Here is a 22,876-nt window from a genome sequence, read left to right as displayed (position 1 = left end):
CAAGTCATTACACACTGTCATTACTGCAGCTAACAAAATTAAAGTACATGCTCTCAATGATCGACTATTCAGAGAGCTGTGTTGAGAATGATGAAGATTTTGATCGTTTCCTGCTTCATACAGAAGTTCATTGGCTATCAAAAGGCAACTGTGTGAGACGCTTTTACAATCTTTTTGACACTGGAGTTTTTTGAAGACGAATGCTTTGCTCAGTGGTGAACTCAAAGAGATCAGGCATGACATTGCTTATTTATCAGAACTATTTGTAAAATTCAATGAAGTGAATTTGCAGTTGCAAGGAAATGAGGTCAATCTTATTAAGGCCAAATCTGTCATCCCTCTACGTTTATTTCAAAGTTAACTCTATTCAAGCGCAATATAGACTGTCATGAGCTATACCCATTTCCGAGCTTGTCAGAGCTAGAAGAGAAAGGTGGGATACAAGATGATGATCTTCAAGTTTTTTGTGACCATTTGGACATGCTGCATAAAGATATGTCTGAGCGATATCAGGATCTTCTTTTGATGGAAATTCCAGATTGGATAATAAATCCATTTTCAGATACTGAGGAAGATGGGGTAGTGGAGGAACAACTCAGAGCTGCCAAATGACATTGAGCTGAAGCCAAAGTTTAAGAAATCGTACCAAGAGTTTTGGTTACAGAAATTTCTATCCTGCACTATGGACAGTGGTTAAGAAGCTCCTTGCTGCATTACCAACATCATATTTGGTGGAACGTGGCTTCAGTGTAGTCATCCAACTTCTCTCCAAGCAAAGAAATCAACTCAGATTACTGAACATGGTGATTTAAGACTCCTGCTACGTGACTTAAAACCAGACATTGGAAAACTAGTATCACTTCATCAAGCCCATCCATCACATTAAGAATTTACTGAAAACTTTTGGGGAACAAACTTAAAAATGACACTATCAGTTGCGTACAAGGAAAACTAGTACAAAATGTTTTACAGATGGCACCTGGTACCAACAAGGTTAGCTAAAATCTTAACAAATACCTCCCCAAAATGTTGGAAATGCGAATCAATACATGGAACATATCACCTGTGAGGAGGCTAAAATTTTTTGGAAAAGGATCAAAAATTGGCTGGAGGCAATAACGGGGGTTAAAATAGAATGGAAAGTGGAAGTTTTTTAAATTAGGAATAATGTCTGCGAAATACAAAAAAGAAATCCAGTATTTAATACTACATATAATTATGGCCGCAAGGATTGCCTTTGCCCAGAAATGGAAAAACAAATTAATTCCAAGCAAAGATGAAACAATAAGAAAGAGTATGGATTGTGCTGAAATGGACAAACTAACTAAAGAAATCCAGGGAAAAGAAGAATCAGAATTCTACCAGATATGGGATGAATGGTATAGGTGAATGGAGGAAAGAAACAAGAATCAATGAAGGAATATAACAAAACTCAAAAATAATAGTTATGAGTAAAATAAGAAGGTTAAGAATGGTGAAATCTAAATGAAATATAATAGAAGGGGAAACAATATCCACGCAGGAAATCCACAGTAATTGGGGAGACTTAAAACAGAGTATGGTAAACTATGGTACTATAGCATCCTCCACTACTTATTGCATATTAAATGTACAAAACATGGGTGCATAAGTATCTACTCCTCTGAAACTCTATTCCCTCCTGCTATAAAATTCCTGTTCCAGGGGTGAAGGAATATACCATAGCATGGGATTGTTGAAAACCTTTAATCATTCCACTTGGAAATCAATACTATTTTTACCAATATTTGCCTGTCTATGTGGCAATTGATTTTCACATCTAGGAATATAACATTTATTTTTGAGTAGCATCAGAATATTGAAGACAGTACAAGACAAAACAGCTAAAAATACTACAAGACTTTTACACACTTGTCAACGATTCATCAAATGTTCATCGTAGAATGGAAAAAAATACACTCAAACACAGAATGAAAAGTGCTATATTTATCTGTTGTTCTCTTCCTTTGTTTTCCCCTCTACCACACATCGTAGAGATCAGCTTCTTGCTCTTTTCAGTAACAATGGCCAAGCCAATATTTAAGTTGCTAACAGCTATGGCCTACCGAGATATTTCCAAAGTCAGTTTTAGAAAGTCAGATGAAGAATGAGACAGTCTTGAAGAAAAGCCTGTTTGCAAAATGAAACTGAAACTTTCTTTAATCCTTTGGAGGTGGCAATACAGGTGATTTTGTCTGGAAAAGCCTAAGAAGTTTTCGGGCTGGTGATTTCTCTAATGTCAGGAAAGTTCTAGATGCTGAAATAGAAAGAATGTTGTATTAATTCCAGATACTTATGCTATTAACTGAATGCTGGAGAACAGCAAAATAATGGACCCTAACAAGACACTAAAAATCTTAATATAGTGCTGTTAAGCTTTATGGTCATGTAATCATTTAAGAAATAGGTATTATTGCAGATGTTAAGGATAGTTGTTGGAAATGTGACCTATTTGTTTTGGAGAAGGTAGCATTTTCTATTAATCAAAGAATACAGCAATGTTTACTATTATAGGTGAGATTTTCTGATATTTTACAATGATAACATGTATATTATAGTAATGAATTTATTGGTAAACCTGTGACTATTGATAATATAAAATATAAGGCAGATATTTTTCTCTTTTTCTTAGTTTGTATTCTTTGTTAGGCATTATTTAATTTGTTTTCATTTTTTAAGTTTAAAGTTTGTTTTAATTATAAGAATGTTAAATAATAAAAACATTTAATAAAGCTTTCACACTTGTAGAAAGATAAATGCCATTTTTTGCAGTCTAATTTAATTGTGAATTCAGACATAACAAACTATAGTTAAAACTACAAACAAGTTTTCCCAACAAAACTCATGATATATCTAATGTAAAAATAAGCCCAAAATATATTTAACCTTTCTCATACAATTTGTTTTCTATTCCAATGGATTTACTGTATAACTAAATCGGTTAATGTAACATACATTTCCAAGATTATATTATAATCCGAATCTGTTAATGTAACATATCTTTCCAATGTGCAATGCAGCAGTTTCTCTTAATGGAGAGTAAAATCAATATGAACTGAATTGCATTAACATCAGCAATACTGGTATTTACAGGTTGGATCCAGAGTAAACTGGCCATAAACCAAAAAAGCTAATTCTGCTTTACAGAAAACAGAAATACAATGTAGGAAAAGGAGATTTTCCTAATGTCCAAACCATTGTGACAATGTCTTATACAGTACTGTTCTGTAAAGTTCCCCAATTATCCAGAACAACTTTTCAGGGTAAAATAGTAAATGTTCGTGTGTTGTCAGTTTCCATTCTATGTCATGACAAAAAACCCCAATATTAATCAAGTTAATACAATTACATCCCATGAGTTTAATATTGTTCTTACTATTACAATTAAAATAGAACTTAACTTCCTCCAGTGCTTGGTGATGGGGGACATTTAAAAATCTAAAACCTCATAACAATAAAGCTGAAAATCAGCTTGAAATAAATTGGTAGGGTGGGAGAACAACAGACCCTCACTTTCAACATTTGGGTTACCTGAAATTAGACTTCAGATAGACCAAATGTGTACATTACATACAACAAATTAACTCCTTTTGTAACTTACATGCATGAGTGATTATTTTTTGTTTGGTGCATTGTGTATATGTATTAGGCAGAGTCTAATACATGGAGTCATGCAGTGTAGAAATTAAATAAATATACAAAATAAACTTTTGATATGGAAAAAAAAACACTCGGAATTTTTCTCTGTTATACAAAAATAATAGCCACTCCATGACTTACCAAGTTGTTCTGATAGTTTTTGGAGATATAATGTAGTATCTTCTGCATAGGTCTGACAAACTTTCCCCAACTGACTGATTTCATCAAGCTGAAAAGATATATTATTTAAAAGGTGACAATGCAGCAGAAATGATCTATTCTGATCCTTTAAATGACCAGTTCCCTCTATTATTCTAAACTAAATATTACTGGAGTGGATCATTAGAACTTCCAAATTCAACTAACCAATGTGAATTGTTTAAGAAGTTCTTTCTTAGACTCTTGGTTAGCCTCCTTCAGAATTTCATTCTAAGCTCAGCAAGGTCTGATTGAAAGATTTATCCATTTTGTCTTGGAAGCTCATTATCACTTACAATCATCTGACTCCTTCACCCAATCAGAACAGAAAGCAGGATAAATTATCCTCTTATTGTGTGCCATTCTTTAGAACAAGATTCTGAGTGACTAATCTCCCATCCCTAGTTTTTTTTCCCAACCTAGCCAGTACAAAAAAGTAATGTAATAAGAAATTCATTTAAACTGATATTCTCAAACATTTAAAATATTCAAGAAATCAACAATATCTTTGAAATACACAGAATGAAAACAATAAGGGAACAGCACAATAGCAATCAATACAGAATGACTGAATGTGATAAATAGTAAAAAAAGTTAAAAGCAGAGCAGTACTTTTAAAAACTTAGAAAAAAAGGTTTCACTAGGGTTTTTGTTGATTGTCCCTTTTCCTTGCGCAATACCCCTTTTAATACACTCTGTTCCTCTTATCAGTTTATTGTCTCATTTATACCAAGCTTAAAATACTATCTCTAATTCAGCTTACAAAAAATCTCTAGAAACCTGCTTTCATTTATGAAAACTTTCAGTGTAAAGGCATGGAAAAGTACACATATTTTTCGTCCTAACTGGCATTCTAGATTCTTCCTCTTCACATATTTTGTAAACAAATAACACAAGTCTAAACTAACTATTCTCGCACATCTATTTATTTGCTTTGTGATTTTTATTCCTTAGAAAGTTGATGTTGAATTTATACCTTATAATTGGAGATTTCCAAGATTATTATTTGGTCTTGCACTGCCTCTCCTAGTCAATCCTGACATAATTTCTAATTCTAGTACATTATTTGCTTTGACATTCTTTCACATTGAGAAATTCCTAATCATTATATAAATCCCCAAGCCTTGCTACCGTGTTTCCCCAAAAATACGACACGTCCTGCTAATAAGCCCAGGCCTGTTTTTTGCCTGTTTTTTGAGGTAGGTGTAAATATATGCCCTTCCCCGAAAATAAGCCCTAGTGAAAGGATGCCGTGGCAAGTACAGGAGGAAGCCCTTCCCTTCCCCGGTCATCTCAGCTCCTTAATCAGATCAGTTGAGCCGAGCCAGCTGCCATTCCAAAAACAGCTGATATACGGGGGTTGCTCAGGCTGTGGCCTCCAGCAAGTGCGGCTGCTTTTGTCATCGATTACGGCCACAAAAGCAGCAGGAGGCCAAGTGATGCACCCCACGTGCCTTGCACCAGCCTTCCAAAAGGTACTGTAAGAGCAGTTATCCACAATTTTTTAATCATTATTTCGTCCCAACCCACGTGACCCAGTGAGCCACGTGGATCAGGACAAAATAAGGGTAAAAAAAATGTGGATAACTGTTGCTACAGTACCCTTCAGAAGGCCGGCTTGAGTCTCCTGCTGCAAAAGTGGCTGCCCGAGACTTGCAGCTCAGTCATGTTCCTCACTGTTTTGTCCAGGAAAGTTGAACTCGCGAGTTTTTTTTTTTACATGGTGCTTCCCTGGACAAAACAGCAAGAAACACGACGGAGCTGCAAGTCTCAGGTAGGACGCATGTCTCGCAGCCCAACTCCTCCCACCCTGCCCCAATGCTAACAGAATTCAGGCTGCTTCCCTTTCCCACCATCTCTTTAGCGAAAGGGGTGGCAGGTGGGGTGGGAGAGGCGTGGAGCAAGACGTGGCTCCTCGTTGTCTCTTCTCCCCCCCCTCGCCGGGCATGGCAGGCTTCCTCTGCCGCTTCCAAGCCAGGGCAGAGAGGAGGCAAAACATTCACCCCTGGGGATGAATCAGATGCTTCACTGGAGAAACTGCCCCATGCCAACCCAGGCCTCCTAAATCTCTCATTCCCCAGATTGTCCCCATCGTAAAGAAAGCCCAACCTGATGCAGGGCAGTGACAGGATACGTCAGAGCAGTGCCGGCCAGATGCTCGGTTGGCACAAAGAACAGGGGGGGGAGGCGATGGGGGTGACAGGACATGCAGTCCCATGCTTGCTGCCTCCTGCATCCCCAAAATATTAAGACACCCTCCCTCCGATAATAAGACTAAGGCCATATTTCGTGGGTCAAAATAAAATCAGACTCTGTCTTATTTTGGGGGAAACACGGTATCACTTAGATGGCTTTACCCACATCCTCACTGTCTATTCCTCATGCGCAGGAAAAATGTTGCATCCTTCCTTGACAAGTGTACTGTTCAAGTGCCTTTCTACCTCAACAATCTATGTTTGGTTATTATTTTACCTCTGTTATAAAGTTTTCAGTTTCCATTCTTGCACCATTGTTTTGATATTCCTTACTGCCCTTTTAAAATTCATGCTAGTTAATAACATTAAATTTTAAAAAGACAGTAAGGAGTGACAAAACAATGGTACAATAACTGATGTCATCACTCACCACTCCCTCTAGGCAATAAAAGACTTCTGCTTGACAATCTAGTATTTTCTGATAGTCTGGCTTGGCTTGAAGTACATGGGCTTGGGATGTCCCAAGGTAGCTGAAAGATTCCTCTGGTGCCTGTTTCAGCTCGCATGACTCTAGCTGCCTTAAAAGATAAAAAAGAAGATCACAATAATCAGCACTTAATGGCCAGTAAATTCACTATTACAAGGTATGTGATTGTCAGATTTTGGCCCAACCCTCATTCATTCATTCTGGGTTCCCAGTCCTCCCTTTTTTCTCAGCTAGATGCCAACTATCAGTTCCCAACAATATCTGACCGGCAAGCCTTTCCTTCACCTTTTGGGGAAATGAGAAGGGAATCCTTCTGTTCAGGATAAAAAAACCAAATCCCTTTAGAGGTACAATATTACTTTCATATTTGTTATATGTTACCAAACCTGGTGTAGCCCTTAGAGACTTCAAATCCCAGTGAACAATTATAAGGTTAATAAAATAGGGAAAAAATTCTGATCAAACATTAACGGAATTATATATCTACCTTGACTTAGTTAAAACTCTTTCCTGACCCTCAAAATTGGATGTGCCTCCTTATCTTCAACAATCCCCAACCTCTAGTCTTCCCCCGTTTAAAAGTTTCCAACTTCCCTTCCTGGAGAGATGAAGATTAGCCATTTCTTAGCAGCTAGTCCCTAAAAACAATATTAACTATTGCTTTCCATTTCAGTTCAACCACTCTTGAAAAATTCAACAGCATCAACAAATTTTGACCAGTTCACTTTTTACTGCTCCCTCACTCAAATTGCTAACTATTTGGAAATATTAAAAAAACACCAGTTTTAATATTTGGGGTTTACCTACTAATGGCAATTAAAATGCATAGGCCTGTCCATACTCACTTTTTTTCTGTTGTCGTCCATTGCATTACATTATATAAATTTTATAGCCTTTGATTTTGTAACCCTGCTTTCAGAATAATCTAAGGATAAAGATCCTAACCTGGATATTTCTTCCATTTTTTTCTGATAAGAAAGTAGCAGCTCATCCCAAGCTTGATTCTCTGCTGAAAACCTGTTAAAATACAGATTATAATTAGCTTCAGCACCAGAGACATTAGTGCTGTCATTTGCTGTCATTAACTTGAAGTAGCCTTAACAGAAAGGTCTCTTGAGAATTGTATATGGCAGTACATGGTCCATCAATACTGTACACTCTTTGTCTTCCATATTCTCGCGGGATGTTCATAAATCAGTTCCATTCAGCTAAGACTAATAAAATTAACTCAATTTTCATGTGATGGAAACAGACAGAGCTAATCCATAGTTTTAAACAATTTTGGGAGTCAGATTTATGCAAGTGCTTGGATGATACATTATGCAATGCTCATGTGGTTCTGAGAATTACTACCTACTTTAATACAGGAAGTCCATCTTAAGATCTTATAATAATCTCACCTATAACACATGACTGCTTTGAAATGCTGGAGGGGTTATTACAATCAAAATGGAATTTTCTTCCATCTTTAAAAGTTCAGTCAGTTTTATAGTTTTTTAACGAACATGGTTCAGGTATGGATGATATATGGATTATAAAATGAATTAACCTCTTCTTGCTTCCAGTTTCATTGTTTTAATAGAAATAACAGACTTTAACCAATGGATTTTTTAAAGTAAAATTTTAGTAAATTAATAAATAAATACTAACAGGAAAGCATTCTTTAAAGCTTCTTTCCCTTTCAGGAACAGAAAATGACATCAAGGCATTAAAAATGAATGATTGAATGGGTTAAATTTATAAATAGAAAATGCTTATAAAGCAGAAAAGCTTTTATTAGTCTATGTTAGACAAGTATTGCAATTACCGTATTTTTCGGACTGTAAGATGCACCGGAGTATAAGATGCAGCAAGGTTTTGAAGAGGATTTTTTTTTAAAGTTTTTGCACTCTGCATACCTCCCAAAAATGGCCTGTTTTTCACGAAAACGGGCCTGTTTTGTTTTTTCAAAAAAAGGACATGAATATCCCTTAGGTTTGTAGAATGCTCCTGGGGGGTGGGGTGAGGGCCAAAAATGAGCAAAAAAGGCCCATTTCTGGGGAAAACGGGCCAGTTTTTTGTTTAAAAAAGGGCATGGATAGCCTTTAGGAGCTTATAGAGTGCTCCTGGGGGCTGAGGGCAAAATTGAGCAAAAAATGGGCCATTTTTCGCTCATTTCTGCCTTCCCTAGCCCCCAAGAGCTCTCTGAAAGCCTTCTAAAGGCTATGCACAGCCATTTTGGTGAAGAAGGAAGAGTTTCAGGAGGCAAAATATGCTGTATTCAGTGTATAAGACGCACCCAGATTTTCAGCCTCTTTTTTGAGGGAAAAAGGTGCGTCTTATACTCTGAAAAATAAGGTACATTATAAAACATACCATATCAGATTTAGAAAAAAAAAACCAGTACAAAAAACAATGGCCTAATATCTCTTGGTACTTCACAAAAAGAAAACTAAGAGCAAATAAACAATGGGGTTCCAGAGAAAAAAGCACAGCATGGAAATTGCTGTGAAATTTTGGTTCCATTAGTCAAGTACATTTTGTTCATTAAAAGCCTGAATGACTGGATCCAAAAGTCAACATCCTGAGTCATTTGCTTTTTATAGCTATGTAGAGGATTCTAGAATGCTCCACTAGATTACTGCAATGTGTTATATTCTAGACTGCCCTTGGCTATACCTCAGAAACTTCAGTTACTTCAACCTACTGTGGCAGAGGTATGACTGCAATGAGGCAATAGAAACATAATATTCAAATTCTTTATCCATATCCACATATATATTTTATCCGCGTCCATTGCTCCTCACATATTTACTCCACCTTCCTGGAGACTCTCTGACTAATCTTTCTTAACCTTATATTGAAATGGCAACTGATACAAACATCAACTTGCATTCTAGCCCCAAGTAGTCTAGTTAAGCTTTCGCTACCCTTCCCTCTCCCACGCGCCTCCCAACTCCGTTCGTCCCAGAGCACAACTCAAAAAGATCGCGATCTCCGCTCTCCTCGCCTAGGAAAATAATTCATGCGCAGTTTGAGTTAGAGTTCAAACAAATCTTCAACCTACTGTGGCAGAGGTATGACTGCAATGAGGCAATAGAAACATAATATTCAAATTCTTCAGAGTCTTCACTAGCTTCCAGTTTTTCCCCAGTCTCAATTCAAGATGGTTGCTTTAACTACAAAGCCATTTACAATTTAAAATCATCTCTTCTTATTGTATCCTACTTATAACATAATTGAAAGACCTGCTTAGGACACCCTTCAACTCAGGGCCATTCTTTATCATCTCTTTTGGTTTTATACTCCAAAAAATACGGTACATGTTTTATAAAAATACAAATTTTTATTCTCTCTTATGTGGGCATAATGTTACTGATATTTTAAGAAAAGGAAGAGCCCATGGTTGTTTGCACTTGTTCCTGGAGCAAATTGCACATTGTCACTCCACTTACAGCCTTTAATCATGCATCAACATATTATGCTAATGAGAACAAATATGCTTAAGGTTCATTCTCATTTGCATGGCGATTAGTTCAGATATAATGCTGAATTATGTTTAACTATGAGAGAGAAGGAAGAATTTGAACCAGATGGGAAAGAACGTTTTAGCCTACAATCAGATGGCTAGGTGTAATACAGCACTATTTTAATCAAGCTTCCTTTTAGAACAAACTAAGCAATAGTTAATGACAAAATAAAAAGACTTTCATTTTAGAACAAAGATTTTTTGTATTTGTAAGTTTATTTATAGGCCGCCCTTTTCCCTAGGGGGACTCAGGGCGGCTTACAAATCAACCCTTTACCACTTTATTGTCCAGGAAAGACAATCTTTTCCTAGCTAGGAGTAATAATTTGTTCTTTGACCTCCAAGGTTTACAAAAGTATGGCAGGGAAGCAGTGATGTAACTGGAGGACCTAGAATCTCTTTTTATGGCCACACTTTCTGTCATAAAACATTACTACACTAAAAGAAAACCCTTCCCTAGATACTTTCATGAAATTTATTCTCCACTGAAAATCACCAAGTTGAGTTGATTACTGCAGCACCCTTATTATTACAGCGCATTTGGGTTTGGAATCTTATCTTACTTCACAATTGTGTCCTTTAAGGTAATCACCAATTTATTGAATGCAGGATCCGACAGACCGCTAAAATAGAAAGAAGATGCAGAGTTAAGACACTATTAAGTTAAAGGAAACTAAAATTGGTTTCTAATTTATTGTGCTGTGTTCTTTCTACAATGTTAATATGCAATTCTTATGCAACCAGCATACAACGAAGAGAATATCTGTAGCTTGGGGGTGAACTGTTGGGTTATTGTAAATCTCTAAGCTTTATCATCTAGAAAGCAGATCTATAGTGTTTGTGTGAGAATGCTATTGCTTCTAGCATCACATCCCAATCTTAGCTAAGAATCCCGAGTACTGAATTCATGGGTGTTCCTATGATTTCTTAATATATTTGTCCATTGAACTGAAAGGCAAAGATTGATGAATGTCGTGATTCTGGGTTTCAGTATATTTTATTAGGTTGCATGTCTGTTTGTGTAATGATGTTGCAGTGGGTTTTTGGGTACTTCTGGATCTATGGACATGAAGAGTTCTATGACATCAAGTGAAGTTGTAATTTCATCTTCTTCTATTCTTAGGTCCTTGATATTGTGAAAGCTCTATAATGGAGCATTAATAAGAGTACAGGTAATCCTCAACTTACAACTACAATTGAGCCCAAAAGTCATGTTACTAAATGAAAAATTTGTTAAGTGAGTTTGGCCCTACTTTATAACTTTTTGAGCACATTTGTTAAGTGAATCGCTGCAGTTGTTAAATTAATAACAAAATTTAAATGAACCTGGTTTCCCCATTGACTTTGCTTGTCGGAAGGTTGCAAAAGGGGATCCCATGACCCCAGGACACCGCAACTGTCATAAATGTGAATCAGTTGTCAAGCATCCGAATCTAAACCACATGACCATGGGGATGTTGCAACAATCATAAGTATGAAAAATGGCCATAAGTCACTTTTTCAGTGCCTTTGTAACTTTGAACAGTCATTAAATGGACTGTTGTAAGGCAAGGACTACCTGTACATACCATTTACAATATAATCAAAAGCCTAGGAAGGAAGCAAATAGCCTAGAATAGATCTACTTCTGCAATTAACCCCCTGATATGCAGGAAAGAGCACCACATGAACAATCAGGAAAGAAACAGTAGCCTAGTCAAGAAACCATCAAGGGGGAAGCCACATCCCCATCAAGAATGATAGGGCAAACTGTTAAGATAGTCAGCAAACTCCAGTCTCCTTTGCACTGTTGTAATTAAATGTCTGCAGGAAAATAACCAAGTTCAGAGATCACCAAGAATTCATGAAATAACCATGTGTCAGGTACATGACTATAAGAACATGTTTTAGTAGGAACATATTAAAAAAAAAAAAATCATTTTACCATTTAGGGTCATCAAAGCATTTCTGCACCATTCCATCCAGGATCAGTTTCTTTGTATGGAGCCTCAGCTCTTCTGACAGTGAGCTCACTGGAAAAGATAATGAAAACCCAGAGTGAATAGGATGAAATGCTATATGAGAGATCACTAAGGGGAGGGGTGGGGAGATGAGATTTCTGTATTCTACTAAGGTTGAAGGACAAATTGTCCTGAACTTTTGTTTACCACCATTGATTTTCTCTTGTAATACACGGAAAGAAGGAATCATTGGTTGTATTCCTAAATAAAATTTCAATTCACATAATGGGATGCCAAAGGTAATTATAACAGAGAAGAATCAGTGTTAGCAAGTACGTGTCAAACGTGAAAGATCAGGACTACATATGTATGAAGTTCCAATTAAATTGATTTCTTGTTAATCATGCTTATGCACAGGAATCTACTCAACTAATTGTCAGCATTATCTTGATGTTAGATAAAGGTCAAGAGAATTCAAGAGGGGTTGCACTTAGTCCATTTGTGGCCACGCATACTCTAGACCACGTCAAACTCGACTGCATTAACATTGTGATGTATCATGACGATTTTTGCCTGCAGAACCAGGGTGGGTGTGGCCTAAGCGTGATGTATCCAGCACACAGGCCACCAGTTTGACAGGCCTGTTCTAGATTGATTCCTCATTTGACTCCATTCTCAGGTTCTGCTACATCTTCTACAGTACAATAGTTTATATGCCTAATCAGTGTCCTGCTAATAGACCTGTGATGGCAAACTTATGGTACACGTGCCAGAGGTGGCACACAGAGCCCTTTCTGTTGGAACATGTGCCGTCACCAACTGGTCTTTGTGGGCACTGGAGTGCTGGAAAAGGGCCAGAAAAATGGCCAAAATCCAGGGCATTTTCAGGCTGTTTCTTGAGCCATTTTTAGATTATTTTGGGGATATTTTCCAGGTTGTTTTCAGGCTGTTTCTTGAGCCATTTTCAGGTTATTTTGTGGGCATTTTTGGGGCCATTTCCCAGGCAATTTTTCAAGCTGGTTTTGGCCTGAAAAACAGCCTGGAAAATGGCCCCCAAAGCAGCCTGAAAATGCCCCAAAAAACAGCAAAAAATGGCAAAAAAAAGAGAGGCATGCCCGCACCGGCCAGCTGTTCTTCGGGTCTCTGGCACTCTGGCATGGGCACATGCACACACAAGCATGTGTGTTCTAGTTTGGGCACTCACTGTGATAGACCATTGGTCCACATTTCCAAATCTTTGCTAGTTGCAAATACCCGCATGATAGTTATCTGAGGGTCTCCCCCCCTCAACTGCTATGTTCAGTGAAGACCAAAAGCCAAGTTAACACATTTAAGAATGAAATATGGCAGATTTCCTTCAAAAGTATTTTCCGAAATAATCTGGACAGGTTTTTAGATTGCTGAGAATCAGCTTCTCAGAATACTTGTTTTAAGATCAACAGTCTTGACCAAATTGATTCCCAGGTGTTCTTCAGATGAGACATAACCTTTTCTCTCTTGAGGTAAACCATACATAAAACTTACCATTCTGCTGAAAAGTTTCCAAATCAAAGCCTTCCATGTGCCCCAGAGACTGCTCAAGCTTTTGGGCAGAGTACTAACAGGAAAGAAAGAAAAATTTTTTGAATGTATTTGATCTTTAAATGTTCACAGAATCCATGCTAAAATTTAACTTTTCGACAATGCTACTAAAAATAAGAGAACCTTTAGCCATATACTGTATGTACCTACACCCCAATCAGGCTTCAATAATCAGAAGTGCACTTATTGTATACATCAACTACCATATTTTTCAGAGTATAAGAAGCTCACACACACCCCAAAAAAGAGGGTGGAAATTTGGGTGCGTCTTATACTCATAATGCAGTTTTTTGGAAGCTTTTTTTCAGTCCTAATGAGGTGCTAACAAGTCATACAGGCAAAGCACAGAAGATCACTTTACTCATTGTTAGCACCTCATTAGGAACCACATGAATTGGATAAAATTATTCAAAGCTCAGATAGAAAGATGATAGGGAGAATATATAAATTCCTCCTGAAGTATAAAATGGAAGAGGAAATTGTGAAAGAACAAATGATAAAATGGGCGCAGAACTTTGGCTATAATATTGAATTAGAGAAATGGGAAAAAGTTTGGGGAACAAACTTAAAAATGACACTATCAGTTGCATACAAGGAAAACCAGTATAAAATGTTTTACAGATGGCACCTGGCACCAACAAGGTTAGCTAAAATCTTAACAAATACCTCCCCAAAATGTTGGAAATGCGAATCAATACACGAAACATATTACCATTTATGGTAGACCTGTGAGGAGGCTAAATTTTTTTGGAAAATGATCAAAAATTGGCAATAACAGGGGTTAAAATAGAATGGAAACCAGAAGTTTTTTTAATTAGGAATAATGTCTGCGAAATACAAAAAAGAAACCCAGTATTTAATACTACTTATAATTACGGTGGCAAGGATTGCCTTTGCCCAGAAATGGAAAAACAAATTAATTCCAAGCGAAGATGAAACAATAAGGTTAAGGATTGTGCTGAAATGGACAAACTAACTAAGGAAATCCAGAGAAAAGAATCAGAATTCTACCAGATATGGGATAAATGGTATAGGTGGATAGAGGAAAGAAACAAAAATCAATGAAGGAATATAACAAAACTCAAAAAATAATAGTTATGAGTAAAATAAGAGGGTTAAGAATGGTGAAATACAATAGAAGGGGAAATAATATAAGGTGAGCGGTATCGATTAATAATTGCTATTATAAAGAACAGGAAGCTCCTGTTCGTATTGTATTGTGTAAATGCGTTGTACGTCTAGGTTTTGTGTGTGTGTATTTTACATGTTTGTTAATAAAAAATTAATTAAAAAAAAGATATAATTTGAACTTTACCTGGAAACTAGAAAGGAGGAGTGCTGCCATTCTCTCAACCTCTGGCAAATCCAGGCTAATTGCCTTACTCAATTCTGAAAGTTCAGCAAAATGGTATTATTTCAGTTTGGGAAATAATGTTTTCAAATTACTATATTTTAATAATTGAACACTATGCCTAATATTTTTAGACAATTTACGTTTTTACAATCCACAAGCAAACCTTACACAGTGGTACTTATCTCTGAACAGGTAAGCATTATTACAAGAATAGAGCCTTCTTCTAACTTGGTGCTGGATAAGAGTTGATGTTCACTATCTTTAGAGAAGGTTGGAAAATAATAAATTAAATAGATGAATAATAAATTAAACGAGACCACTTTATGCCCCCAAATTTTTCACAACTTCATTAGTAGTAACTTCATTACTACTTCATTTACTTAGAGTTTGTAAAGAGCATTTTTTGAAAATCATAGTGCAATTATTTAAGGGCAGGCAAATAATGTTTTAGACCAGAAACAGGCAATCAGTCGCCTGTAATATAGGACAACATCTTCTCTGCAACACCTAGAGCCACTCAAATGGGTAAAACTAAACGTTCTGAAAATGTGTCTAGTGTCTTGGTAATCAAAGGCATGCATGGTCTTTAGACTAAGGCATACATTATGCTAAAAAAACCCCAAATCTTCAGTACACAAAAAAGTGTGTATTAAAAGACTTAAACTTTCAGTTCTTCCAATCTAATGAAGGTTGCTGCCCTGGGGAAGGCAGAAAGTTCTTTAAAAAAAAAAAGCTAACCCCAGTATTATGCAGCAACCAGTTGGACAGTTCAGCTGGAAGCAAATTTTAGGGTGTCATCTGTTTAGGGCAAGTTCACCTAGCTTACAATAATATACAATAGCAGAGTTGGAAAGGACCTTGGAGGTCTTCTAGTCCAACCCCCTGCCTAGGCAGGAAACCCTATGCCATTTCAGACAGATGGCTATCCAACATCTTCTTAAAGACTTCCAGTGTTGGGGCTTTCACAACTTCTGGAGGCAAGTTGTTCCAGATTGATTGTTCTGTCGGGAAATTTCTCCTCAATTCTAAGTTGCTTCTCTCCTTGATTAGTTTCCACTCATTGCTTCTTGTTCTACCCTCAGGTGCCTTGGAGAATAGTTTGACTCCTTCTTTGTGACAACCCCTGAGATATCGGAACACTACTATCATGTCTCCTCTAGTCCTTATTTTCATTAAACTTCCTGCAATTGCAGTTCCTGAAATTGTTCTTCGTATGTTTTAGCCTCCAGTCCCCTAATCATCTTTGTTGCTCTTCTCTGCACTCTTTCTAGTCTCCACATCTTTTTACATCGTGGTGACCAAAACTGAATGCAGTATTCCAAGTGTGGCCTTACCAAGGCATTATAAAGTGGTATTAACACTTCACATGATCTTGATTCTATCCCTCTGTTTATACAGCCTAGAATTGTGTTGGCTTTTTTGGCAGCTGCTGCACACTGCTGGCTCATATTTAAATGGTTGTCCACTAGGATTCCAAGATACCTCTCACAGTTACTACTATTGAGCAAGGTGCCACCTATACTTTACCTGTGCATTTTGTTTTTCTTGCCTAAATGTATAACTTTACTTTTTTCACCATTGAATTTCATTTTGATAGTGCCCAATGTTCAAGTTTGTCAACCTTGTATCCTTCTGTATCTTCTGGAGTGTTGACTATTCCTGCCAGCTTGGTATCATCTGCAAATTTGATGAGTTCCAAATTTATCCCCTCATCCAAATCATTGAAGATGTCGAAGAATGCAATAAGATTAGTCTGGTATGATCTGTTTTTGACAAAACCATGTTGGCTTTTGGCTATTACTTTGTGTACTTCTAGGTGTTCGCTAATTCGCTGCTTGATTATCTTTTCCAGAATCTTCCCTGGTATTCCCTAGTCTGTAGTTTCCCGGATCTTTTTTTTTTTTTTTTTCATTTTTTGAAGATGGGAACCACATCAGTCCTCTAGCAGTTCCCCGGTGCTCCAGGATCTCTGAAAGATATAGTTCAGCAGTTCTGAGATCTCATCTGCCAATTCCTTCAGAACCCTGGGGTGTAATCCATCCGGTCCTGGTGATTTGAACTTGTCTAGGGTAGACAGATGCTCACTTACCATTTTCTTCCCTATTTCAATTTGTGTTCCTAATCTGACTTTTGTGGTGCTGTTTTTGATAGGTTGGACTGTTTTTTTCCTTTTGTGTAAGGACAGATGAAAAAATGAGTTAAATAGTTCTGCTTTCTCCCTGTTGCTTGTCACCTTCTTGCCACTTTCTCCCAGCAATGGACCAATTGTTTCCTTGACTTTTTTCTCGTTTTTAACATGTTGGAAGAAGCTTTTTTTTGTTATTTTTTTACTTTTGTGGCAAGCCTTTCTTCCTTGTGAGCCTTAGCTTTCCTCACTTCATCTTTACAGGCTCGGGCTATTTGCAAATATTCTGCCTTAGTTATGTCCCCCTCTTTCCACTTTTTATACTTACCCTTTTGTCTTTCAATTTGTCAGAGTTCTTTATGCAGCCATGCTGGTTTCTTCTGGGAGCTGTTATTTTTCTTCTTCACTGGTATTGTATTAGACTTGGCTTTTATAATCTCATTTTTCAAAATTTCCCAAGCTTCTTGGGTTGTTTTCCTCTTGAGGATTCTCATCCATGGAATCCTTCCCAAGCTCTCTCTAAGTTTATTGAAATTAGCTCTTTTAAAGTCCAAGAGTCAAGTTTGACTTTGTTCTACTGCCTGTTTGCATAATGTTGAATTCCAATACTGCATGGTCACTTGCCCACAAGGTTCCTGTAGCTTCAACACCTTCTATCATTTCCTCTGTTAGTGAGAATTAAGTCCAATATGTCCGATCACCTTGTTCCCTTCTCTACTTTTGGGGAAACAAAGTTGTCTGCTAGTTTGTTAGGAACCTGTTGGATCTTCCACTTGGTGCAGAGTTTGTTTCCCAGTTGATGTCAGGGTAGTTAAAATCCCCCATTACTATTGTGGTATGCTTCCTATATACCTTAGTTAGCTGATTAGCAAAAAGTTCATCTTCTTCCTCTGCTTGGTTGGGTGGCCTGTAGTATAGACCTATAGCAATGTCATTCTCCCCGCCCCCCCACTTTAATATTGACCCAAATGCATTCAAGATAGTTTTCATCGTTGTTGTACTCTATTTCTATAGAGATGTAGTTATTTCTTATATATAGTACAACTCCACCTCCACTTTTGGTCTATTTCTTTTAAATAATTTCAATCCTTCTAGCTGTATGTTCCATTTGTTTCATGCCACCAAGTTTCTGTAATGGCAACAATTTCATATCTGCCCTCATTTACTTGAATTTCTAATTCACCCTGTTTAGTCCTCATACTCTGTGTATTGGTGTATAGACATTTGAGTCTTTCTTGTGCTTCTTTCATAACTCAACTCATGTTGCCTTCTTCCTACCAAATTCATCCTTAATTGTTGTTTGCGTCAAGGAAACATACCCAAAATATCGTCATGAAAAGGTGGCAATGACTTCCGGCGATTCATGGAGCGTCTTATGGAGCGACGTGCAACTTTTGGGCTAGGGAGCTGTCCAAGGGATACATTAAATGAAGTTGAAGCATGGTGTGTTACAGGCTCAATACCCTGCGAAGATGCTTTTTCAAGCCCATGGGAACACTCATTCTTCAGATTATGTTTCGGATGGCATTTTTCTTTGGTAGTCTTGACCAACATCGCTGAATTGCTGGCTGTCATTTCAAGTGGGATCGCATTGCTACAACTAGCAATATTATCTGGTTTGTCAAAGCATTCAGAAGCCACAATCTCTTTGTTATACACATTTTCTACAAAGAAGGAAAGTAGAGAAAACATGCATCATGTAAAAACCAAAATATTTCCAAGTAAAATGGAAAGAAATTCAGCATGCAACTGAATTCTTTCAATTATATGAATTTAAAATGTGCCGGGCAGCCAATTCATATATACACTCTATGCACACAGGATATACATACATACATACTTACGTACGTACATACGTACGTACGTACATACATACATACATACATAGAGTATAGAGTGTATATATGAACTGGTTGTCCGGCACAAAGAACAGCACTCCTAGATCTGGGCACATATGAAGGAGCATAATCACATGTTCAATTTTCAAGAGGCTGAAGTTGTTGCCCGCGATACAACTAAAGGGGGACACCTATTGAAAGAAGCCTGGTTTTCCAACAATAACTCCATCAATAGGCACATCGACCTGCTACTGGCTTACCAAGCATTGAGACACTGGGAAAGATCCTGCAGGATTTCTATCGGGGAGTAGAGATCGACAGCACACACACACACACACACTTTGGGCATGCAGATTTGTCCCATGGAGACATAGCCAGCCCAGGCCAAATGCCAAGGAGCCCAGCAAAGCTGTTTCAAGCTATAATAGACATGGACAATAAGTAATGAGCTGGGTCGGTTACAAGATCATGGACAAAACAATGAACGAATCTGGTTGATATATCAAATGTGCCTGTGAGGTGGAGCAGCAGTGGAGTGTGCGAGGGGGCTAGAGAGAATGCTGTTAAAGCAACATCAGACAGCTCAGAGTCATTCCCTGGGTATGAGCAGCCCAAGCTATACACGATAAGGGAGGAAGCAACAGGAGTTAAGCCTCCATCGATTAACATGTATGAAGCAAAAATGACAGAGCTAATTACAGGTGGGAGGTGGATGGAGGGGCGTATCACGTGTGCAATGGCCAAATTGATCAATGATGCATAAAGGCAAATATCTCTTCAATGGTAGTTTTTACACTCTGACGATGTTAGTAGACGCTAATGAAAATTAACTGGATAATATATTTTAAGTTCCGGAGATCGCGATGTCTAATCTTTTATATATATATCAAATCATATCATATCATAATATGTGTATATCTATCTATCTATCTATCTATCTTATATCTATATATATCTATATATCTATATATATCATATATCTATATATATATATCTATATATATATATACATACACACACATACATACATACATACATATACATATATACATATATATATATATATATACATATATACAAACCAATTTATCGTTTTGCCCCACATTTCTTTACTGTATAGTAACAGAGATACAAGGAGTCCTCAACTTACTAATGGCTCTCATTCTGCTAAACTAGGGTTTACTTTATATGGCTTGTTACGGTGGGTACCCACATTGTAGCAAGCTGTAATTGACAGTGACGAAGCAGTAGCAGAAGATCAAACAAAGATAATTGTATTAATTCTTTTACCCAATGTCTTGGCCTTTTTTTCACATACAGAAGCAGACTGCATGACTTGAGAACTGATCTGAAACAAAAAAAATGTGTACTTCTCACAAAACATAGAAAACATTAGATTCTCCCACACACACACACGCATTACATTAGAAAATAAAATTTATCTTAGTGTTTCTGTTGTGATAGAAAAGCCCAATTGTTTTATTTCTCCAAGAACATTCTCCGTATTCAAAGGATTCAGGATGCTTAAGGTTTGTGGCTTTTTTGTTGAACTTTATACAATACAATTGCTTTCCAAATTAGTCTAATTCCATAAAATATTTATATGGAGAGAAGATCTAGAAAGTATAGTAGAATTCTCACATGATTTACTGCTTCAGATTATACAAAAAACATACATGTGGGAAACAAATATAAAAATAAGCAAAATTTGCTATGCTTAATAAGAAATGTATAAATATTCCATCCACAGCTCTTTAAAGATCTCTGTAACTTCATTTAACCTGATACTTTTTCCCCTTAGGTAATAACCAACCTCACATAAATTAAATGCATAGTTGGAGTTATCAGATACTATCCGGATCTATCCGGATCTATCAGGTTGGTTTGTATTTCAACCTCTGCATTGTAAAGAACAAGGAATTACCTTTGTTAAATATGCAGCCTCTGTTCTGTTTTATAGATGATTGATACATCTTGGCCCTCCACTATATGTTGAATTATTAACTACTACTACAGAATTGCAGGAAAATGTACAGCTTAATTTGAATACTAATATTTCTCACTAAAGCATTAGAAGTGCTATGTTTTAAAGCAGTGGTTCTCAATCTGTGGGTCGCAACCCCTTTGGGGGTCAAACAACTCTTTCACAGGGGTCGCCTAAGACCATTGGAAAATACATATTTTCGATGGTCTTAGGAACCAAGACACTGCTACTTTATCTTTCTCCAGGTGGGTCCACCCACATGCAGATACGCCCACATACGAGTACCCGTCGTGATGACATCATCGCGCCAACCCCATCACATACACACCCCGTAGCAACGAAAATAATTTTATGGTTGGGGGTCACTACAACATGAGGAACTGTATTAAAGGGTTGCGGCAATGGGAAGTTGAGAACCACTGTTTTAAAGCTTTTAAGTCTTTTCATTTACCTGTTGAGCCCTTTGGAAGAATACCTTCTATGCTGAAAAGTATAACAATAAAGAATTCTCATTAAGCCTAGTTTCTATCCTTTAAAAACAAAATTAATTAAATAACTACAGTCAAACATAGCTTTTAGGAATTTTGCAGATGTTGGTTCAGCATCCAATCATTATGTGTCCAGTTATCATCATCATTTCCCCCAGCCACTGCAATACAGCTTATGGAACTAAAGCCAGAAAACCCGATTCAAAGTAAGGCTATTGATAAAGGAGAATGTTTGAAGCTCAGGGTTGATGTGAGGGATCCTTGAGGTGCTTGCTTGTTTTCTTGCAGATGTTTCATTTTCCAAACTAGGTAACATCATCAGTGCTAGCAGTGAGGCTCTTGAGTTGCCTACAAAGAAAATGTAGCATATACAGCCTGTTCAAGCTAAATAAAGTTTTATTTATATTTACTACTGGGCCTTAAACTGCTGCAAGACCAAGAAACATACAAGGTAGGAATGGCCACCTCTGATCCATTGAACATTTGACTATAAGGAGGTCAAGAGGGCTACCACATCTGGGCTGCAAATATCCAGAGGATTGCTAGACATGTAGTGGTTGCGAGGATCATTACAATACAGATACATTAGGCTTACAATAGACATTAACAGTCCCACCATGCAGCAACCCCAGAAATCTGCTTCAGTCAAAAGTATCTTGGTAAATATGGTAGATAAGCACAGCCTACTTTTTGCACATTGACTACCTTTTCATTCTCTGCCACCTTCCACTTTCAGCACCCAAAAATATAAATTACCAGTACTCCTCGACTTACGACCACAACCCAGCCCAACATGTCTGTTGTTAGACATTTGTTCAGTGAATGTGGCCCCACTTTATGACCTTTCTTGCCACATTTGTTAAGCGAGTCGCTGCAGCTGTTCAATCAGTAACCCGGTTGTTAAGTGAATCTGGTTTCCCTGCTGACTTTGCTCATCAGAAGGTCCCAAAAGGGGATCACAGGACACCACAATCATCATAAATATGAACCCCTGGCCAAGCAACTGGATTTTGTTCAATGACCGTGCGGAAGCCCCAACAAAAAATAGTCACAATTCGTTTTTTTTTTTCAGTGCCCTTGTAACTTTGGTCACTAAATGAACGGTTGCAAGTCGAGAACCACCTGTCAAGCGACGTGGGGGAGGGGGGAGTCTGCGGAACGACCACCTTAGATTTACAAGCCGCCCCGAAAGCTCGGGTGTCTAATTAGCTCCCCGCGATTAGCTTTACCGTAGCTCCGTTTCTCCAAAAGGGGAGGGCCGCCCCGGGTGGAGGCGCCATGACCACAACAAACCGACATTCGAAGGGAGTCGAACTATTAAGAAGCAACTGGCTTTTCCTCAGGTTTTCAAAGCGCCCAGGAGAGCCCGAAGAAAAAGACACGGAAATGAAACCTGGAAAGCGAGGCGACATTTTCCACTTACCCAGCCGGAACAGAGCTTCCCTTCCTCCAAACTCCGCAACTCCTCTCGCCTTCGCCTGAATGAAATCAAATGAGCCCGCCACGGCACATGCGCACTTA

General features: G+C 37.7%; 1 protein-coding gene across 1 annotated transcript; it reads right to left on the bottom strand.

Annotated features, from left to right (window-relative positions):
- Positions 1-1,463: 1,463 nt before the first annotated feature.
- Positions 1,464-22,850, bottom strand: DSN1 (DSN1 component of MIS12 kinetochore complex). Its single transcript, XM_032211161.1, has 11 exons — positions 22,779-22,850; positions 20,174-20,231; positions 18,365-18,709; positions 14,882-14,955; positions 13,510-13,582; positions 11,970-12,057; positions 10,609-10,668; positions 7,483-7,554; positions 6,481-6,628; positions 3,799-3,886; positions 1,464-2,275 (listed from the first exon to the last, which is right to left on the bottom strand). Exons 2-11 carry the CDS (start codon positions 20,214-20,216, stop codon positions 2,178-2,180), a joined length of 1,089 nt encoding a protein of 362 aa, XP_032067052.1. The 5' UTR covers positions 20,217-20,231; positions 22,779-22,850; the 3' UTR covers positions 1,464-2,177.
- Between the last annotated feature and the right edge of the window lie 26 nt (positions 22,851-22,876).

Source organism: Thamnophis elegans, chromosome 2 (assembly GCF_009769535.1).
Source record: "Thamnophis elegans isolate rThaEle1 chromosome 2, rThaEle1.pri, whole genome shotgun sequence".
In the NCBI taxonomy this organism is placed as follows: domain Eukaryota; kingdom Metazoa; phylum Chordata; class Lepidosauria; order Squamata; family Colubridae; genus Thamnophis; species Thamnophis elegans.
The sequence above is the reverse complement of the archived record's forward strand: the minus strand, read 5'-3'. Positions and strand labels throughout refer to the sequence as shown.

What these genes read in the sequence shown, in the direction of transcription:
- DSN1 (XM_032211161.1), bottom strand. Translation starts at nt 20,216, where the DNA reads ATGCAGTCTGCTTCTGTATGTGAAAAAAAGGCCAAGACATTGG. An exon ending in TCCTCCTTTCTAGTTTCCAG is followed by an intron (nt 13,583 to 14,881) that starts GTAAAGTTCAAA and finishes CTTTCCTGTTAG; the next exon opens with TACTCTGCCCAAAAGCTTGA. An exon ending in GGAAACTTTTCAGCAGAATG is followed by an intron (nt 12,058 to 13,509) that starts GTAAGTTTTATG and finishes TATCTTTTCCAG; the next exon opens with TGAGCTCACTGTCAGAAGAG.